At 43.0% G+C, this 21578-nt stretch overlaps 1 protein-coding gene and 1 long non-coding RNA gene across 2 annotated transcripts in view; one reads left to right on the top strand and one right to left on the bottom strand.

The window, feature by feature from the left end:
- The first annotated feature begins 1004 nt into the window (after positions 1 to 1004).
- On the top strand, positions 1005 to 3831 carry LOC143773839 (uncharacterized). Its single transcript, XM_077261172.1, has 4 exons — positions 1005 to 1116; positions 1954 to 1992; positions 2673 to 2780; positions 3369 to 3831. Exons 1-4 carry the CDS (start codon positions 1030 to 1032, stop codon positions 3471 to 3473), a joined length of 339 nt encoding a protein of 112 aa, XP_077117287.1. The 5' UTR covers positions 1005 to 1029; the 3' UTR covers positions 3474 to 3831.
- Positions 3832 to 9405: 5574 nt separating this feature from the next.
- The window catches only part of LOC143773838 (uncharacterized), a 29118-nt gene continuing 16945 nt past the window's right edge, over positions 9406 to 21578 (bottom strand). The window contains exons 2-3 of the long non-coding RNA XR_013215391.1: positions 10336 to 10465; positions 9406 to 9615 (exon numbers count right to left, since the gene is read on the bottom strand). This is a non-coding gene — a long non-coding RNA (uncharacterized LOC143773838). The remainder of the gene's footprint in view (positions 9616 to 10335; positions 10466 to 21578) is intronic.

Here is a 21578-nt window from a genome sequence, read left to right as displayed (position 1 = left end):
ACCGCCCACCACCCAGTGAAGAGGTAATACACCAATACCCACAGATAGCACAGAGCACAGACAAGGATAAAGGAAAATATACACCACGCCGCAGTCACTCAGGAATACACTATAAATGTGCAGGGCAAAATAAATACAAATATAGGAAGGAGTAAATAAGACTAAGGAAAATACACCACCAGCAACGAATCTCCAACAACCAGCTCTCCACTCCGGACCGAGATAACAACGCACAAGACAGAAGCTATAATCGGCGACGCCCAATGATCCGGAGAACTATTTAAAGGCCATGGGCATGGCCCAGCTTCCAATCCGAGGATCAGGTAAATTAACCCTGGAACAGCTGGACAAAACCTAGCCGATGCCAATGAGCAAATAGTGGTCAAAAGCAGAATTACCGCTGTCTGTCGAACGACCTGGTCTGAACAGCGTCCGACATGACAACACGCCTGCGCAAGGCAATATTGCCTTGTGCTGGCGTGTACTCCGGAGGACAGAGAATGAACTTCAATCCAATATTGCGGCCAGCATGCAGCCAGCGGGTAAGGAAAGGGTGAATCAAACACCCGAAAACCCCGCCCATATGACCCAAAACTGGTCCCGCCAAATTCAGGTGACAGGTTCCCTTTAAGATGAGATTCCATCCCAAAAAAATTCAGATTTTATTTTTAAATTTGGATTTTTTGTACTATATTTTTTCCTTTTGATATATATTTATCTATGTACGTGTCTGATGCAGTGCTCCATTCACACATTTATCTCCATTCCTAGAAGTTATTTTAGGTATATATTTCCCTTTGTATTTATGTATTCAGCATTCTGTTATCACACCTTCTGAAATGATCAGAAATCTGATATGCTGCTAAAAACCTCTGAATCTTTACGTAATAAGTCACATCCTTTTGAGGTTTGTTATTTGTATATAAACTCTGCCATTGATGGATTTAGCTTTATGCTAAGGAGTATCCTCTAACCATTTACTAACTGACCATGAATAACTTGATGAAGATTCTCAGCATTGCACTTATAATGTTTTATTTTAGTGCAGCGTGCCAACATGGAAAATACAACCATCTGCTGAATGCCATTCGCAACTTGACATCTACCAATCAAACGGTAAGAACTCGTACTATGGCTGTCATCAGCCCCACATTGGCATCTTTTCACCATTGACAGAGCAAATTCTTATATCCTTCCTTAATTCTGGCATTGAAATCCAAGGAAATACATAGGCTACATAACACTGAGCAATATCTTAGGGTTTCTACTATTGATTGTTATATTTACAATGGAATAGGATTTAGTGGTTAATGACTATATTTCCAATGGATTATTGGTGTATTAGAGATTGGTGCAATTACTGTTCATCACTTACCTGCTTTGCTAGTACTATAGATTGACCAAACTTCTCATGAATCATGTTTTTCCCTCCTAAACTGTACTGCAGCCACCTGTGAAAAGTTTGGCTACAGATAGGAAAATGATTTTTTTAACCACTTGAAGCCTGTACTATGCAGATGTTTTCCTGCTGATTCTCTGTGGCACTGCTTTCATGTCTGATTAGCTTAGGCACTTTGCAGTACCAATTGGAGGTATATATTTTTAAATAAAATACCTACTTATACCAATATGAAATTGGAGCTGTCTGTAATTCAGAAAGCCTATATATCTACAGTAACATTCGAACTGTAACATAATGGGTGGTTACACTAGCTGTATAGGTGCAATGTCCCTTTGTCCTTTTGTAAATATTGAAAATAATCAGTAATAATCAAATAGTTGAAAATTGACACCAATAATCTAACTTCTCATACATATCCTTATCTGTAATTCAGGCAGATGGTTACTAATTAGCCCAATCCCAGCTAAAATGAGTGCTTTCCAATTTCTGTGTATACCATAAAGCTTGCATGTATCAACATTGGTAACTAATCTATATCCCTTCTCTTACAGCTGAATTGTACATACGTACACACAGTTGATTTTACAAAGGTAATACATTTTCTAGTATATTGCATTTTACAAGATTATAGTCTTTTTAATGCATAACCTTATACAGATTTCAGAACAAAGGGGTTGTCCAGGATTGAATTATTGATGACCTATAATTAATGAATGTCATCAATATGTGATCGGTGGGATTCCAACACCTGTCCCTCAAACCAATAATCTGAAAAATTATTGTGTTCCGCCCCATACATTGATTAGCTCCAACTATTAGCTTCCAGCTGATCGGTGGGGGTCCCAAGTGATGGACCCCCACCAATCTGATAATATGACCTATCCTGTGGATGGTATGTTCCTTGAACTAGAGCTAAATTCATCAATGGCAGAGTCCTAGACAACCTCTTTAATAATTACTATTTATAGTAAATAAGTAGAAATAATAAAGATAATGCAATAACAAAAAGACATGGATAAATTGTTTACAATATAGAAGTAAAAGAAAACTTTCCAGATGTTTCACAAGTATTTTTTACTTTTAAATTACCGGTATATTGTTTTTTTAAACTGTATTTTTATTAAATATTTTAAAAAAATTAAAGTCATTGACAAGAATATAATCAGTTGTCTTTGCATTCAGATTCAAAGCAGTTCTTACGTATCGATCAGTGACTTTATTTATATTTTCTCTACATTGTGTTTAACCACATGATATGTGTTTCTTTCAGAATTGTTCAGCTGTTTCCTGCAGCGCTCTAAAATCACTGCACTTTTGTAACAGTACAAACAAGAACCTATTGATCCTTAAAAAATATCTGACCTGTTTTAAAAAAAATGTAAGTATGAATCTTTGAAAAGAAGTCACATTTCAGTGTAGTTTATTGTTGTTATTATTATTAGGATGAATTATATTTTTAAATTACTTCCAATATCAATTTTAGGGCACATCAAGACCATCATTTGTTTGGCAGTATGAACTGATATCACAGATCAGTCTATGGACTACATTTATTTCTCTAGGTCAAAATAATGCCAAATAATATAAATTCACAGTAATCAAAATACAAAGTGCACAAACAAAATGCATACATTTCAATACTGCTCCACAATGTACAGTATGTCCACTGTTTCTATTAAATGCTGGGTACACACATTTCTTGTTGTTGGACTGAAATAAAATTAAAAAAAATTACAAAAATATATAGCCAGTATCATACCATGACATATTCCGCTACTGCAATAGCATAAGAAATAATATTAAAAATAATAGGAATATCAATACTGGCCATGTCTGCCATCATGGAAAATTAATACAATTTTAATTTTCTAAAAATGTAAAATAAAAAAAGATCTCTTTTATGAATGGTATTCTATGTACATCACCAAAGAATTATTGTTAATATTCTCTTTTCATTTATTGGTAGGTGACATGTGATATCCATGAAGATGGACAAGAAGAAGATATATATTCTTTCCTAAAGTCTCTTTATGACTATTTTCGAAAACTAAACTTCAGCATGAAGCGTTAATAGTTTTTTTATCATGATAAATTCTACAGAGATTTTTATTTTTCAAAAGAAAAGATTTCTACATATTTATTGCTGAAGTTCGTGTCTAATTTAATTTATTTATCTTTTATTTGGAATAACATTACGTTTGCAACATAATTACGGTATTTCAAGGTCTATTTTTTTCACCTGGTACATTTTTAGATTGTAGATATTTCATGGTTGATGGGGCTAGCGTTCCAGTTTGTCACTGACAAAAATAGCAGAAAGAATATATAGAAAATTGTGTGCCTAAAAGCAAAAATAAAAAACATTAGCACTCTACCTTAATTTATTCATTCATATATTTCTAGCTGTGTTTATTTATAACCAAGCATATATAATTATGTAACACATTTTGCTTGTCATTATTGAGATCTGCGTGTATATCTATATACACATATATATATATATATATATATATATATATATATATATATATTTAGATCATTTTCTGTGTGTTATATATGTGTGTGTACGTGAATATATGTGTGTATATATATATATATATATATATATATATATATATATATATATATATATATATATATATATACACCGTATATGCAATCTGATCACAGCAAAGCAAAAATAACAAATAATTGCAATATATTTCAACCCTTAATATTTTTTATATAACATATAAAGACTTCTGACAGATGACTCTTTAACATGTAACTAAATTTGCAAGAAAGTCTTATTTTTATATACTGGTAGTTTAAGTTCACAAGATGTATTTTATTTGTTTTTGTATTTATAAACTTTATATTAGATGCATTTTTATAATGTCCTTTTAATTCAGAATTATTCTATACAGCCAATTATTATACTGTAATGTAATGGAACAATATCAAAATTATAAATAAAATGTAAACTGAATTTTAGCTAAGATAATGGTAGTGCTTACTTCAGTAGTTTATTGTCTGGATTTTGCATTTTTCTTCCTTAAGTGTCGCGGTATTTATAATATTTGGAATGTTTTCTTTTTAATTTTCAAGTGTGAAAAGATGCAAAATAGTCAATGGTAGTATCTTTTCAGTAAAATTTGTATTTGTGGCTCAAAATCTAAATTTTATGGTACCAAATAGTGATGGGCGAGCACTAAAATGCTTGGGCATTCGTTGCTCGGGTCCAGCAAATTGGAATACTCGGGTGCTCGACCCTAGAAACGAGCCCAATGTAAATCTATGGGAAAATCAAGCATTTTAGAAACTGCGGAAATCAAAGGGAACAGCGCTCAAATGACATGGGAACAGCATGGAGAAGACCCCTGGAAGCATTTCTGACTCCCAGGTCACAGTTGTGAATAATGTTGTCAGAGTCTTATGCCATTTTTACAGACTCACAATAAAAGAAAACCAAAATGGATTTTCCTGGGAAATATGTTAAGGAACATCCTTTCCAGGGTAATGACTTGTATATAAGGCAAAATAAATAACCAAAAACAAAAGTGCTCCTCCACACCTTGGGCTATGCTCACACATAGCGTTTTTGATGGCTTTTAACCAAGACAAATGCATTCACTGGGAAATGTCATTTTAACATTTTACAACCTTATCTGGACATGTGGGGTGTGACACATCATCAGACACATCCTTTTTCATTTATGAAGGAGGGACTCTGAAAGTCTAAAAGCCTATTTTTTTAGGGCCATCAGGTGGCATTTACTATTCTTAAAGGGCCAACAGTCACTATTCTTAGAGAGCCATCAGCCGGCAATGCTTTGTTGTTCCCATTATTAAACAGTGGGTCTCCTATACTGTTATTGAACTGGCAGTGAGTGGCAGGGCTGGCCAAAATTTGGACGCACCCAATACCCCTTTGAAGAGATATACAGGAGGGCCGCCTGAAAACAATGTTCCCATTATTAGGAAGTGGGTCTCCAATACTGTTTGCCTATGCAGTGAATGCCAGAGCTGCCAAAAATTTGGAGGAACTCCAAATGCCCCTTGGAAGAGTACAGGATGGCCTCCTGAAAACAATGTTCCCATTATTAGGAAGTGGGTCTCCCATAGCGTTTTCCTATGCAGTGAATACAAGGGCTGCCAAAAATTTGGAGGCACTCCAATGACCCTTTGAAGAGACGTACAAGAGGGCCTCATGAAAAAATGTTCCCATTATTAGGAAGTGGGTCTCCCATACTGTTTGCCTATGCAGTGATTACAAGGGCTGCCAAAAATTTGTAGGCACTCCAATGCCCCTTCGAAGAGACGAGGAGGAGGGCCTCATAAAAAATGTTCCCATTAGAAAGGAGCGGGTCTCCTATACTTGTAATGCCCATGAACTAAGTGTATGGGCTGACAAACATTTACCCTTGGGGGGTATACATGAATATACTGCATAACATTTTTTTATGGGCATCATAAACACCCTCTAAAAAAAATTATGTGGGTGTTGCATCACGGATCACAGTCACCCTGGTGATATGGTGGAGGGGGAGGAGGATGAGGAGAAGGAGGACAACAGCAAATAGCCAAAATCAGGAAGAGTATACCCATGTGTGGGTGAGAAGAGGTGCATGAGAATAGACCTCCCAAAAAAGGACACTGGGTTTGAGTTTATGTTGGGCTGCTATCATTTGGTGGTGCTGAGAAGTCTGGTCTCAATCCAGCCCTTGTTCATTTCTAAGAGTCAGCCTGTCAGCATTTTCAGTTACCAGGTGGATGCACTTATCAGTTATAATTCCACCAACGGCACTAAAAACCCGCTCTCACAAAACGCTGGTGGCAGGGCAGGCCAGGACCTCCAAGGCGTAGAGAGCCAGTTCATGCCACGTGTCCAGCTTGGATACCCAATAATTATAAGGCACTGAGGAATCACAGAGGACGTTGGTATGGTCAGCAAGGTACTCTCTCTCAGCATCTTCCCAAACTTTGCACTCCTTGTGAGAGTACCCCGCGCCTCAGGGCCTGTGCGCTGGGAGAGTCTGAGAAAACTCTCCCAGAACTTTGACAGTGTTCCCCTGCCTCTGCTGGATTGGAGTTGTCTCTCTTGCCTGTACTCCTTGGTTGTCCAGGGAACTGTGACCTCTGCCGCCAGAGTTTTCAGATGGGAATTTTTTTAATACTTCCGCAACAAAGGCCTTCTGGTACTGCCCCATTTAAGTAGACCTGTCTGTCTCAGGAATAAGAGATAGAAAGTTCTCCTTGTATCATGGGTCTAGAAGAGTCACCAACCAGTAATGACTGTCACCCAAAATTTTGAGAACGCGAGGGTCACGGGAAAGGCAGTGTAACATAAACTCTGTTATGCATGCCAGATTGCTAACAGGCAAGACTTCCGTGTCCTCACCAAGAGGAGGACTGACCATGCTCTCCTCCTCCCTGTCCTCAGGCCATCCACGCTGAACAGATGGTATGACAGTTGTGCAGGTAGCACCATCTATAACGCATGAAACTTCCTCCTTCTCCTTCTGTCACCCAATCCACGTTGGGATGAGATGAGGCTGGGCTGTGTGTAATCACCCTGTATGGTTTCTTGCTCCATCTCATTGTGCTCCGCCTGCAATGCATCCTCTTTGATTGTGAGCAGAGAGTGTTTCAGAACACAGAGAAGTGGAATGGTGAAGCAATTTATGGCGTCATCGCCATTCACCATGTTGATGGAGTCCTCAAAGTTTTGGAGGATAGTACATATGTCTGACATCCATGTCCACTCCTGAGGTCTTATGTGTGGAGTCTGAACTGAATACCGACGGCCTTGTTGATAGTCAACAACTGCCCTCTTTTGCTCACAAATCCTTCCCAACATCTGAAGTGTAGAGTTCCAACGTGTGGGGACATCACACACCAGTCAGTGAGCTGGAAGCTGCAAACGCTGCTGAAGCACGGCAAGGGCGGTGGAAGCTGTAGCTGACTTGCTAAAATGAGCACACAGGCAGCGTACTTTGACAAGCAGATCCGGTAGCTCCGGATAGGTTTTGAGAAACCACTGAACCACGAGGCTAAGCACATGTGCCAGGCATGGTATGTGTGTGAGCTCGCCTCACCTCAGAGCCGCCACCAGGTTTTGGCCATTTTCACACACGACCATGCCTGGCTGTAGGTTTAGCAGTGTCAGCCATAGATCTGCCTGCTCTTTCAGAGCTGTTCACAACTCTTCAGCATTGTGCGGTTTGTCACCTAAGCATATTAGCTTCAGCACAGCCTGTTGCCGCTTGGCTGAGGCAGTGCTGCAGTGCTTCCAGCTTGTGACTGATGTGGTCATTTCAGAGATGGAGGCTGAAGAGGAGGAGGATGAGGTGCAGGAACTCTACTAGACTGTGTACTGTCAGCGAGATGTACAATCCCTGCCCACAAGCAATTGTCCACATGTCCGTGGTTAGGTAGACTTTCCCAGTAACTGCATTGTTGAGGGCATGGCTACTGTTGTGGGACATGTGCTTGTGTAATGCGGGGACGGCACACCGAGAGAAATAGTGGCAGCTGGGGAGCGAGTACCAAGGGATGGCCGCCGTCATCAGGTTGTGGAAAGCTTCCGTCTCCATGAGCCTAAAAGGCAATATTTCGAGTGCAAGCAGTAGTGAAATGTGGGAATTTTGTAGTGTGGTCTGTGGGGCGTTGACTGCGTATTTGCACTTGCGTTTCAAGGACTGGGGTATGGACAACTGAACGCTGCGCAGGGACAAGGACGTAGACGTGCTTGTTGATGGTGCTAGTTGACTGTGGGCAACAACAGGTGCAGGGCAAGAGGCATCTTCGCATGCACATGGACAGGAGATTGGCTTGCATGCACAACAGCGAAATAAGCAGTGCTGTCACCCGCAGACACTGTTCTTGGACCCTGGGGTTCGGCCCACAAAGTCAGGTGCTTGCTACCATGTGCCTGATCATGCTGGTTGTGGTGGTCAGGCTGGAATGAGGCAGCAGCTCTGGCGGTTGGTGACGCGGCAGCTCCGGCTGTTGGTGACGCGGCAGCTCCGGCAGTTGGTGATGCGGCAGCTTTTGCTACCCCTGCTGATGCTGGCCTGGCAGGTGGTGCAAATGGCTTTTTTGGGGTTATCAGCAGAGTCTTTAAAAAACAACCAGACTCAGGAAGACCTAACAGTTGCACTGTCAACGTCCGTCGTGTTGGTGTTACGCCTCCCTCCCCCTGTGTGCTGCTGTCCTTGCTCTGCATGTCCACCTGCCAGGTTGGGTCAGTTACTATATCATCCACCACGTCGTCTTCCACTTTCGCACCCTGGTCCTTCTCCTGACTTTCTGGCAATTGTGTCTCATCATTGTCCACCTCTTGTGACACTTTCCCACCATCGCCTTCGTGTGACCGTGGCTGCTCAAATATTTGGGGATCGCTACATGCAATCTCTTCTTGCCCCGCTTCAGGTGGACTGAGCGAGAGGCTTGAATCTGTAAATGGAAAAGTGAACAGCTCTTCGGAGTGTCCAAGTGTGGGATCAGTTGTCTTCAGGCACTCGGCATGGTGGAAGTTTTGAGGGAGGATCTAAAGTGATCCTTCACGGTTGACTCAGTGATTTTCAAATTGATCTACAGAGCGTTGCCGGCAACTGAAAATGACCAGGCGGAGTCTCTGTCTCTGTTTGGGAGGATCGAGCAGATCTCTTGCCCCGGTTTATTGTGTATCACTTTTCATAATCATAGAAGTTATACGTCAAGCAATCAGCATAAGAACACGCTCACAGTTCTTAACCTATAAGAATGCAGGAACAGTCTGTACATCAAAGTCTCGTAGAACAATACACCCTCAGTCTCATGTCCTGTCCAGGTTGAAACAATCAAGGTCTAGTAACAGCTGTGAACTTTACCTAGTCGAAAAGAACAAAATGAAGCCTGCTTTCATTTTGATCTTAGTTTAACCCTTCACATTCCCCCCTAGATAAATTTTGTTAACTAATATGCAGCATCAGAGGTACTATCCCGATTATATTATAAGCTCGAGGGGTACGGTCTTCACATGACTGGTGCCGTGTTACCAGCCATGGCTGTTGCGGCACACCCGTCCCCCCTGTATAACAATTTTTGATAACGGTGGAGGAGGTCTTTTGAAGGTAGCCATGTGCTTGGCTTCAACATCTTCATTAGATAACTTTGTGAAATCGGTGTAGAGAAGAGCAGGGGTGGCAATGCTTTTGGTATCATCATTAGTTGTCCTAGTGCAGAATTTCCTAATACATACAGAAATACACCAAAGAACACGTTTTAGTATTACATACATGACAAGGATAACGGCAGCGATGTGTAACAAACTTTGCAAGATTCCAGCTATCCAGCCCCCAAATCCCTTAAACCAATTGGCTGGATTGAGAAAGGAGAAGGTGTCTGCCCACCAACTGTCCTTATTATGGTCATTGTGTTTATCATATTGATCTCTGAGTCTTTGAATGTTTTCTAACTTTAACTTTGACTTCATAGTGCTATTGTGATCTATATAATGACAGCAAGCGGGTCCAATAACCTGACACATACCACCCTGTGCTGCTGTTAAGTAATCCAGTACTACAGTATGTTGATTAGTGACTATGATAAGGTGGTTTTGGACAGCAACAACAGTATTAAGTATATTCAATATGTCCCAAATTTGATCATCTAGATAGTCTGTGGCCCTAACCAATTTATCCCACATTTATATAACCATAGGGTAAATGAAAATAGAACTGACAATTTTATTGGCTATACCCATCTGTGCTACTAATCTTTCATGATATTGTACAAACTTATTATTCAAGGATGTTGGGGAATTTAGGCTGTCCCATGCGGTTATCAATGTTTATATGGAAAATGCGAAAAACCAAAACATTATGTCCCCTTATTTGCTACTAGTCTGTTTGTCCAGCTTGCAGTGCGATGCGTGGATCCACGTCGGCCCTCCTTTCAGCTTTACTTACATAGGAGTGATAAGGAGGACCTGATAGGGACTGTCATACAAGGGTTCTAGTCCGTATTTTCTGACATGCCTTTTCACGACCACAAAATCACCAGGCTTCAAGTTATAACAAATATCGGTGTCTGCTGAATCTGGAAGGGAAGAAGAAACTAGAGCATGGGTGTTAGCAAGATTTTTACTAAGCTGAATAACATATTGAACAGCACGGTCAGTTTCTTCTGATAACTACTGAGGCTGGAAATTTTCAACTGGGGGCCTAGCACCAAACAATATCTCATATGGGAACAGGCCATGTTTTGCAATAGGGGTAGTACGAATGTGGTACAGTACAATGGGTTGGAGCTCTGGCCATGGAGCTGTAGTCTCCTGCATCATTTTGGTCAATTGTCCCTTCAGTGTACCGTTCAGCCTCTCATCTTTCCCACTAGATTGTGGATGGTACGGAGTATGGAGGGCTACAGTGGATCCAAGCATTGTCAGAACCTCCTGATACACATGAGAAGAAAAGGCCGGGCCTTGCTCACTTTCAACGAATTCTGGAACACCATATCTGCATATGACTTCCATCATCAGTTTCTTTGCTGTAGTTTTTGCAGTCATGTTGGTAACGGGGAATGCTTCCAGCCAACTGGAGAACATGTTGACAACCACCAGACAATATTCATACCTTCCAGACTTAGGCAACGTGATATGGTCCACCTGGAGCCTTTGGAAAGGATAGTCGGGCTTAGCAAGGTGCTTCGGGGTACACGTTGAAGTTGACCGGGATTTCAGGTCTGACAGATGTTACATGCACGTTTGAGTGCTGTCAGGACTGTAGAAATACCTGGAGCCCAGCAGAATTTTTGTACCAGGGCTAGGGCCTGGTTTTTTTCCTCGATGTATGGGTCCATGTGCCCACGCGTCAATAGCAGGGTACATCCGCTTAGGGAGACACAAAAGTTGGTCCTTTTTCCAGAGACCATTGTCCATACATGCTCCATCAGCCTTCCACTGCTTCAATTCTTCCTTTGGGGACATTCTCTGCATCGTCATTAAGCGGTCTCGCGGGGTCCGACAGAAAACCTCAGTCTGGCGCAGATCATCGGGTTCCTGTAGAGTCAGTGTTTCTTGTAACTGTTTACGCTGAAAGCATGTGGTCACCATAGGCTTTACCAACAGTCTTTAGACTGTTCCTAGGACCGTGCGCCTTAACTTTGATAATGGCCACCTGGGTAGGTAATTTGATTGAGTCCATAAGGGTTTTAACAGCTTCAGCATTCTTCACTGGAGTCCCGACGGTAGTAATAAACCCTCGATTGGCCCATAACAGTTGAGTATAGTCCGGGATGCCCAAGGCAGGGGCGGAAGCAATAAGCCGCTTTAATTCAGAGAAGTCACGATAAAGGTTTTCCACACAAACCGGTGATCTTTCCTTATAGTTCATTATACCGTCTTTCAAGGCATTGTAGAGAGGTTGCATTATACGGGATGCGTCCGGTATCCACTGATGACAATAGGTACATAGTCCAAGAAAATGCTGGAGTTCAGTCTCATCTTTCGGAAAAGGAATGGAGCTGACGGTTATTTTTCGTTCTTTTGTGAGGTGTCTGACACCCTGAAGGAGACAGTGACCCAAAAATGTCACTTGACCAAGGCAGAACTGAAGTCTCGAGGCCGAAACCCGACAGTTCAGATCTGCCAGATACTTGAGGAGGCTAACAGTGGCAGCAATGGCTTCCCGCTCTGTTCGTGCACACAACAAAAGATCATCCACATACTGAAGCAGCATGACATAGGGGTGATTTAACTGCCACGGTAAAAGACACTGGCCCATATTTTTTGCAAACTGATTGGGACTGTTTTGGGCCCCTTGTGGCATAACTGTCCATGTCAATTGTCATCCCTGATAAGTGAATGCAAACAGAAACTGGCAATCTGGGTGTAATGGAATGCTGAAGAAGGCATTGGCAAGGTCGATGACTGTGAACCAAGCAGCATCCTGAGGTATTTGGGACAAAAGAGTATGTGGATTAGGCACCACCAGAGTTTCCAGAACAGTAGCTGCATTAACTGCCCGTAGATCTTGTACCAGCTGGTACACAGGGGGTTGGCCGGGTGGGACTTTCTCAGTCTTTGTCATAGAAGTAGACAGCTTTCCTTTTTCAACGTAACGGTAACAAAAACAATCAGATCTCACTTCCTCTGTTGATCCTCAATTTGCTATATACAGTTAGGTCCATATATATTTGGACAGAGACAACATTTTTCTAATTTTGGTTATGGACATTACCACAATGAATTTTAAACAAAACAATTCAGATGCAGTTGAAGTTCAGACTTTCAGCTTTCATTTGAGGGTATCCACATTAAAATTGGATGAAGGGTTAAGGAGTTTCAGCTACTTAACATGTGCCACCCTGTTTTTAAAGGGACCAAAAGTAATTGGACAATTGACTCCAAGGCTATTTCATGGACAGGTGTGGGCAATCCCTTCATTATGTCATTCTTAATTAAGCAGATAAAAGGCCTGGAGCTGATTTGAGGTGTGGTGCTTGCATTTGGAAGGTTTTGCTGTGAAGTAAACATGCGGTCAAAGGAGCTCTCCATGCAGGTGAAGCAAACCATCCTTAAGCTGCGAAAACAGAAAAAACCCATCCGAGAAATTGCTACAATATTAGGAGTGGCAAAATCTACAGTTTGGTACATCCTGAGAAAGAAAGAAAGCACTGGTGAACTCAACAATGCAAAAAGACCTGGGCGCCCACGGAAGACAACAGTGGTGGATGATCGCAGAATAATCTCCATGGTGAAGAGAAACCCCTTCACAACAGCCAACCAAGTGACCAACACTCTCCAGGAGGTAGGCGCATCAATATCCAAATCTACCATAAAGAGAAGACTGCATGAAAGTAAATACAGAGGGTTCACTGCACGGTGCAAGCCACTCATAAGCATCAAGAATAAAAAGGCTAGACTGGACTTTGCTAAAAAACATCTAAAAAAGCCAGCACAGTTCTGGAATAACATTCTTTGGACAGATGAAACAAAGATCAACCTCTACCAGAATGATGGCAAGAGAAAAGTATGGCAAAGGCGTGGTACAGCTCATGATCCAAAGCATACCACATCATCTGTAAAACATAGTGGAGGCAGTGTGATGGCTTGGGCATGCATGGCTGCCAGTGGCACTGGGTCACTAGTGTTTATTGATGATGTGACACAGGACAGAAGCAGCCGAATGAATTCTGAGGTATTCAGAGACTTATTGTGTGCTCAGATCCAGCCAAATGCAGCCAAACTGATTGGTCGTCGTTTCATACTACAGATGGACAATGACCCAAAACATAAAGCCAAAGCAACCCAGGAGTTAATTAAAGCAAAGAAGTGGAATATTCTTGAATGGCCAAGTCAGTCACCTGATCTCAACCCAATTGAGCAGCATTTCACTTGTTAAAGACTAAACTTCAGACAGAAAGGCCCACAAACAAACAGCAACTGAAAACCACCGCAGTGAAGACCTGACAGAGCATCAAAAAGGAGCAAACACAGCATCTGGTGATGTCCATGAGTTCAAGACTTCAGGCAGTCATTGCCAACAAAGGGTTTTCAACCAAGTATTAAAAATGAACATTTCATTTAAAATTATTGAATCTGTCCAATTACTTTTGGTCCCTTTAAAAACAGGGTGGCACATGTTAAGTAGCTGAAACTCCTTAACCCTTCATCCAATTTTAATGTGGATACCCTCAAATGAAAGCTGAAAGTCTGAACTTCAACTGCATCTGAATTGTTTTGGTTAAAATTCATTGTGGTAATGTCTATAACAAAAATTAGAAAAATGTTGTCTCTGTCCAAATATATATGGACCTAACTGTATCAATCACTCAACTTTAAACAGGTGAGTCTATTACCAATCTTTCAATCACACTGATAACCAAACAATCACTTACAAGTTTCCTTCTAAAACTAGGCACCATATTTCACTTTCAACTTCCAACTTCAACTTACAATATTTCTTTCTACTTCAATATAGTACTGTTGCTTTAAACAAAGCACAGATCTCCCAGCGCGTGTTACACCAAGGACAGAATATACAGAGAATCTTGAGCGCAGCTACATGCCCCCTCCCATCCGAGACTTCAGCGGAGATAAGAATTCACAGCATTCCTCAACACAGAACGGAGAAAGTAATCGCGCAGCTGTTTGATTCACCCCTCCCATCAGGTATTTAGAAATTTCGCACAGAAATAGAATACAGCAGTTCTCAGACTTAATTAATTTCTACAAAACCTTCATCACACAAATTCTTTTTCTTCCACGGAAACTGATTCTCCTTTAGAGCTAAATATCCTTACTTTAGTTGTGCACAGTACTAGAGCGGCTGTATGGTCTGTTCCACCGGGTCTACCTGTTCCCCACTGGGACAACCCAAAAAACATGGTACTCAGTGAAAGGAGGAGGGTGTCTCAGACTAACCCTCCGGACACCTCTGGACATATATATATCTATATATTCCAGCGTAACGCATCCTACCCATCTTCGATCACTTGCCACGCACCTTGCCCATTTTAAATGGAGGACAATATTTTCCACGTTCACTACAAATGGCTGAATTTAGAGCAAACTTATATGTGATCCATGTGACGGACAAATCACAGTTTTAAATAGCTGGCCTGTAGGTAACTATTTTTACCAGCAAATTAGTGTCAATAACTTTGCTAACACACTGCAACAAAATTTAAATGGAGGCCAGAAATGGCAGAATTTTGAGTGCAACTATATGTGATCTGTGTGATGGACAAACCACAATTTTAAATAACTGGCCTGTAGGTAACTATTTTTACCAGCAAACTGGTGTTAATAACTTCGCTAACACACTGCAACAAAATTTAAATGGAGGCCAGAAATGGCAGAATTTTGAACGCAATTATTTGTGATCCAAGTCCTCCCTCCTTCTGTACCTGTTAGTGCCTTGTTTTTTGCTCATGTTTATTGTATTTGTCTATATTTTCCCCCTTTTCACATGTAAAGCGCCATGGAATAAATGGCGCTATAAAAATGTATAATAATAATAATCCATGTGACGGACAAACCACAGTTTTAAATAGATGGATTTTTAGCGCTGTAATATGGAAAGGATCTGGCTGTATTCTGCAATGCAAACAAGCAAATGGAGCTTTTTAAGCAAATAATCAGGATTAAGATCCCCAAAAAATTATTCCTGGCCCCTGATACCTGGGTCTATGTCTAGAAATATCTGTCAAAGCAGAAGCAGCAGACAGAACTGGAATGGACCCTCTTGCTATATGCACTGCAGTCTGCCACATACACTGCATGCCTGCCTAGCACTGACATCTATGCAGCTGGATTAGTCCTCAGAAGGACTGTTAGTTGAGATGGATAAGTGTCTATTGTGGTATACCTACACTAAGACACAAGCAAATCTCTCCCGAGCTCAGCAGCAACTCTCCCTACACTGCCTGATTCAGGAGTAGACTGTGATGGGCATGGTGGTGCCAGATCTGATATAGACCTGATGACGCTGTGCGGCCAGCCAATCACTGTAATACCACAACTACCCTGGCTGCGGCATTACAGTGTGTGGCAGACAATCCCTGCATGTTCATTGGTACTCTAAAGAGCGTCCAACATGCAGGACGGGGACCCGAGCTCCCGTTGAGCAACCACGGAAAAACTCGGCAAGCTCCAAGCATTTCGAGCAGTGAGATGCTCGGGCGAGTATCGAGTAGTGGAGAACATGCTCGCTCATCACTACTCAAAAGATATCTTACTTGGGCTCTGAAATGCAACTGTTCCTGAATTTGTCTCGCCTGCTCCTGAAATGTGGCTCGCCGACGGTCACCGGAAAGAAGACTGTGTTAAGTCCCCAGGGAGCCACCCCACCGCCTGTAATACCCGCCCCGCTAATGGTAATATGCTGCCCCTCCTGTGTCAATCACTGACTGCATTCACTCCTGCGCAGTAGTCACTGTGCTCTATTGAAGCCGCACAAAGTCTCGCAAGACCTCACAAATTTCGCAAAACTTAGGTTACTGCGGTCTCAATAGAGCACAGTGACCCGCACCACCAGGGCTGCCATCAGGGCATTACTGCCCTGACTGGCGTATGGGGCCTGATCAGCAGAGGAGGCCCACATCGGGCCACGTCTCTTCTGCTGATCGAGCCTCAGCGGCAGGCTTCTGCTCCGTGCAGTAACTGAATCTGCGTCCGAGATGCAGGTTCAGTTACTCTATTTCAGTGTGGGCCCAGGCCCGCATGGCAATAGTTAAAGCCGCCAGCCAATCGGAGGCTGGCAGCTGACGTCAGCGCGCACTTCACCGGCGTATGACGTTATTGTCATTCTCTGGCAAGTACGCGCTTGAGACGTCTGGAGGGATCATCATCGCCGCAGGAGCCCAGCAAGGTACGAAGAAAGTTGTTTTTTGTTTTTTTATTTATTTATTTAAAGCAATATGTTTCACTGGCAGGATGGAGACACATGGACCATGTGTCTCCATCCATGTGTCTCCATCCTGCCCGGGGCAGAATAGAGACACGGGTGCAGGATGGGAGACAAGGGGGCAGAATGGGAGACACAGGGGCAGGATGGGAGACACGGGGGCAGAATGGAGACAAGTGGCAGAATGGAGACACAGAGGCAGGATGGAGACACGGGGCTAGAATGGAGACACGGGGAAGAATGGAGACAAGGGGCAGGATTGGAGACACGGGTGAGAACGAAGACACGGAGGCAGGATGGGAGACACAGGGCAGGATGGGAGACATGGGGCAGGATTGTAGACATGGGGCAGAATGGAGACACGGGGGCAGAATGGAGATACGAAGGGCAGAATGAAGAAAAGGGGCAGAATGGAGACATGGCAGAATTGAGACAAGGGGGCAGAATGGAGACAAGGGGCAGAATGGAGACAAGGGGGCAGAATGGAGACAAGGAGCAGAATGGAGATAAGTGGACAGAATGGAGACAAGGGGCAGAATGGAGACACGGCGGCGGGATGGGAGAAACGGGCAGAATGGACACAGGGGGCAGGATTGGAGACACAGGGCAAGATGGAGACATGGTGCAGGATGAAGACAGATGGGGCAGGAATATGGGGCAGGATGGAGACAGATGGTGCAGGATCATGGGGCAGGATGGAGACAGATGGGGCATCATCATGGGGCAGGATGGAGACACATGGTGCAGGATCATGGGGCAGGATGGAGACAGATGGTGCAGAATCATGAGGCAGGATGGATACGATGGAGACAGATGGGGCAGGATCATGGGGCAGGATGGAGACAGATGGGGCAGGATCATGGGGCAGGATGGAGACAGATGGGGTAGGATCATGGGGCAGGATGGAGACACATGGTGCAGGATCATGGGGCAGGATGGATATAATGGAGACATATGGGGCAGGATCATGGGGTAGATGGGGCAGAATCATGAGACAGATGGGGCAGGATCATGGAACAGGTGGGGCAAGATCATCTGACAGATGGGGCAGGATGGGATATCACATGGAGGCAGGATGGGAGAACATATGGCTGGAGCAAGGAATGAGACACACGGGGGCCAGGATGGGGGATATTATTACTGCAGTGAAGTATTTATTTTATTTTTTGAGGATAGTGTTTTAAATGGGGGAGGCGGTCCTGTTACTGTGCAGACCAACACTGTCGCCTTTTTTTCTTCATCTGGTGTAGTTTAGAATTTGGGGGAAAAAAGTAATGTGTTCTGCAAGCGGAGCTCTAGATAACTGTGTTATTTCCTGCAGAGACAAGCCCTGGCTGGAAGAAGTAACGGTTGTCTGTGCTGGATGAAGATGAAAAGCAAAGATGAAGGACTTCACTTACAGATGTCACTGGTGACTCAGTGTGTTACCTGTACACTGACACTATACACTGTACTACAATGTGGCTCTCGACCAACTTTCATAGCAGAATGTGGCTCTCAAGGTAAGAAAGGTTGGGGACCCCTGCCCTATAGAAACGAAGACTCCAAATCTCCTACAGGTGTGGTTTTCCTTTTGCCCTAACAGCCCGTTGTGAAGGAATCTCAGTGACATTGTGTTCCTTGGAAGATCTATCAGCGCTTTACAAAGCCTTGAATTTACAGCCTCCCAAAATTGTCGACTGGGAGGCTCATTTGCCTTTGAGGTCAGCCCAGCTGGTCTGTAACCAAAAAAGAAGAAAGGATTGGAGGGGACATGGGTGATAAGGGCAATGGAGGAAGAGGGTTTCAGGTGAAGGATAGGTGAGGGATATTGTTGTTTTTTATTTTTATTTTATTAGAGGAGACGAGGGATTCAGTAGAATTAGACATTGGGTGAGTATAATTGTGTTTGTTATTTTTACACAAAAATGGAAAAGTGTGTTTTGTTTTGTTTTATTTCAAATAAAATACTTTATTCTGGATGTGTCTTTATTTACCATATAGCTATAGGATTAGTAATAAATAGGTGTCTTATAGCTGTCTCCATCACTAAGCCATGGGCTTGATGTCACCTGACAATACAAAGGTGACATCAACCCCACAAATATGAACCCCACTTGCCATCACTACAGGGCAAGTGGTGATGATTTTAAAACCGATCAGAATCAGTGTCTGCTGCTCTGTCATGGACATAATAACGTGGCAAACACTGGATGTTTGGCACCCCCATTTAAGTGAATGGGGTCCAGGTTTGGATCCGAGTACTATTCTGGTACCCGAAATTGAAGTTTTTGTAACTGCTCGTTCAAATCCGCTGGACCCGAATATCCAGGTGTAAGAGGGTGAACTGTGATAACATCAGGAGAGCATTAGGACCCTGCTGCTGCTGCATGTCTGAGCTGAGAGCAAAAGCCCAGGAAAGTGTGTGTGCTGGGGGGTGGGGCCTATTGTCTGTTTAGGATGCTGAGAGGTGATGCAGAGAGACTGCCATGTGAGACTCACTGTGAGGCAGCTGAAGAAGTGAGGAGTTTGGACTCTGTAAGCACTGTTTGCCGCCAGTGTGTTTGTGAGGGTGTTAACCATGAGAGCTGTGTGACTTTGGAGCTCTGTGGTATCCCTGCTGTGCTGAGCTGAAAAGCAACAGAAGACTCTTATTCTGTGCAGACCCAGGCAGGTTGCTTTCAGGGAAGTTGTGACTGACTGCTGGAGGAGAGACGGTATCCTGTACCATCCATATTGAGAGGGACCAACACAAGCCCCGTTGAAGTGCTATCCTGTACCATATCCTGAGGCTACAGAACTGTAAGTCCCCGGCGTGTGGGCTCGGCATTGGCCGACAAGACGCGGAGCCTTGTTTTGCAGTAGCTGTTTTGGCGCCGAAGATTTTTGGACTGGCTGCAGCCGATGCAAGCTATATGCCTGAGAAGAGACTCACCTCAGTTAACGGTACTGTAATAATAGATACCCGGGTAAGCTCAGATTAAGTGTTTAATAGCTTCTGTTATATCTATATGTATTGTTATTGTGGGTTTTCATCAATTTATACTCAGTGTGCCATCCCAGGGGGTCCCATAATACCACCTCATCTGATTTACACCTGTTTTCTTAGTACCTTGTTTGACCTTTTTGTTAGGTAAATTTCTTCTGAAAACCCCAGTGTAGTACACTTAAATGGGAACTTTGGGATTGGCACATTGATTTCAGCCCTGGCTGAATGATTGTAAATAATAGGGGAATCTCAGGCTGTTTCATACAATATTTAATTTCACTTCAACTCCTATTCCAGTAAAGGAAGTGTTGTTATTTCTGTCTCTGTCTCAGTTTGTAACTCACTGGATCTTATTCGGAACTCTGGTCATTAGACAGGTGTCATCCCATCTCTAATCCCAGGGCTCCTTCACTGTCCCTAGTGCTAGGGGCAACTGTTGTGAATCTGCTTTTGGGCTCCTTCTGGTGGTGGCTAGTGGTACTGGTGACTCGGGTGTGTTTTCTTTCTCAGTTCACCTGTTTTCATCAGTAGTGGGGAGTTCCTATTTATTCCTGCTCTTCAGTCATTGCCTTGCCGGCCATCAATGTAACCAGAGCCTTTCTGTTGCATGTTCCTGCTCCTAGACTACTGATCAGCTAAGTTGGACTCTTAGTCCTAAGTTTGTTTGCATTTTTTGTTCCAGTTTACAGTTATATCATTCTCTGTAGCTGGAAGCTCTTGTGGGCTGAAATTACCACTCCGGTGTCATGAGTTGACACATGAGTCTTAAAGTAATTTCAGGATGGTATTTTAAAAGGGTTTTCAGCTGACCGTGCAGTTCCCTTTTGTATCTTTCTACTATCTAGTAAGCGGACCTCGCTTTGCTGAACCTACCTTCATACTGCGTATGTCTTTTCCTCTGAACTCACCGTCAATATATGTGGGGGGCTTCTGTCTCCTTTTCGGGGGAATTTCCCTAGAGGTAAGCCAGGTCTGTTTTTTCCTCTACTAGGGTTAGTTAGTCCTCCGGCTGGCGAGAGACGTCTAGGGATAAAACTTAGGCACGCCCCCCGGCCACTATTAGTTGTGTGGTAGGTTTAGCTCACGGTCAGCTCGAGATTCCATCACCCAAGAGCTCGTCCGTTATTTATGTGTCCTGACGTTCCCCTGCCATTGGGAACCATGACAGTATGGCCGGCCAAGTGTTAAAACTGTTGGCAGAAGAAAGGAGAGAAAAAGAAGTCTGCACATTTTTTTTTTTTTTTTCCTTGGTGCTTGCTCTATAGTTGAATCAGTTGCATTTCAGCTCTAATTGCAGTCTTTGTCTCCCTCTCCTTCTAACCCTTGAATGGCTCTGATCTCACCTGCTTAAGATGGATCCTCAGAGTTTGGCTACAGGGTTGAATAATCTTGCCACAAAAGTTCAAGATTTACAGGATTTTGTTATACATGCTCCTATATCTGAACCTAGAATTCCTATACCAGAATTTTTCTCCGGAGATAGATCTCGTTTTTTGAATTTCAAATATAATTGTAAATTATTTTTTTCTCTGAGACCTCGCTCCGCTGGAGATCCCACACAGCAGGTTAAGATTGTAATTTCCTTGCTGCGAGGTAACCCTCAAGATTGGGCATTTGCATTGGCACCAGGGGATCCTGCGTTGCTCAATGTGGATGCGTTTTTTCTGGCTTTGGGGTTGCTTTATGAGGAACCTAATTTAGAGATTCAGGCTGAAAAAGCCTTGATGGCCCTGTCTCAAGGGCAAGATGAAGCTGAAATATACTGCCAAAAATTTCGTAAATGGTCTGTGCTTACTCAGTGGAATGAGTGCGCTTTGGCGGCGAATTTCAGAGA

This window comes from Ranitomeya variabilis, chromosome 5, assembly GCF_051348905.1.
Source record: "Ranitomeya variabilis isolate aRanVar5 chromosome 5, aRanVar5.hap1, whole genome shotgun sequence".
NCBI lineage: Eukaryota > Metazoa > Chordata > Amphibia > Anura > Dendrobatidae > Ranitomeya > Ranitomeya variabilis.
Note: the sequence above shows the minus strand (reverse complement) of the source record. Positions and strands in the feature narration are given on the sequence as shown.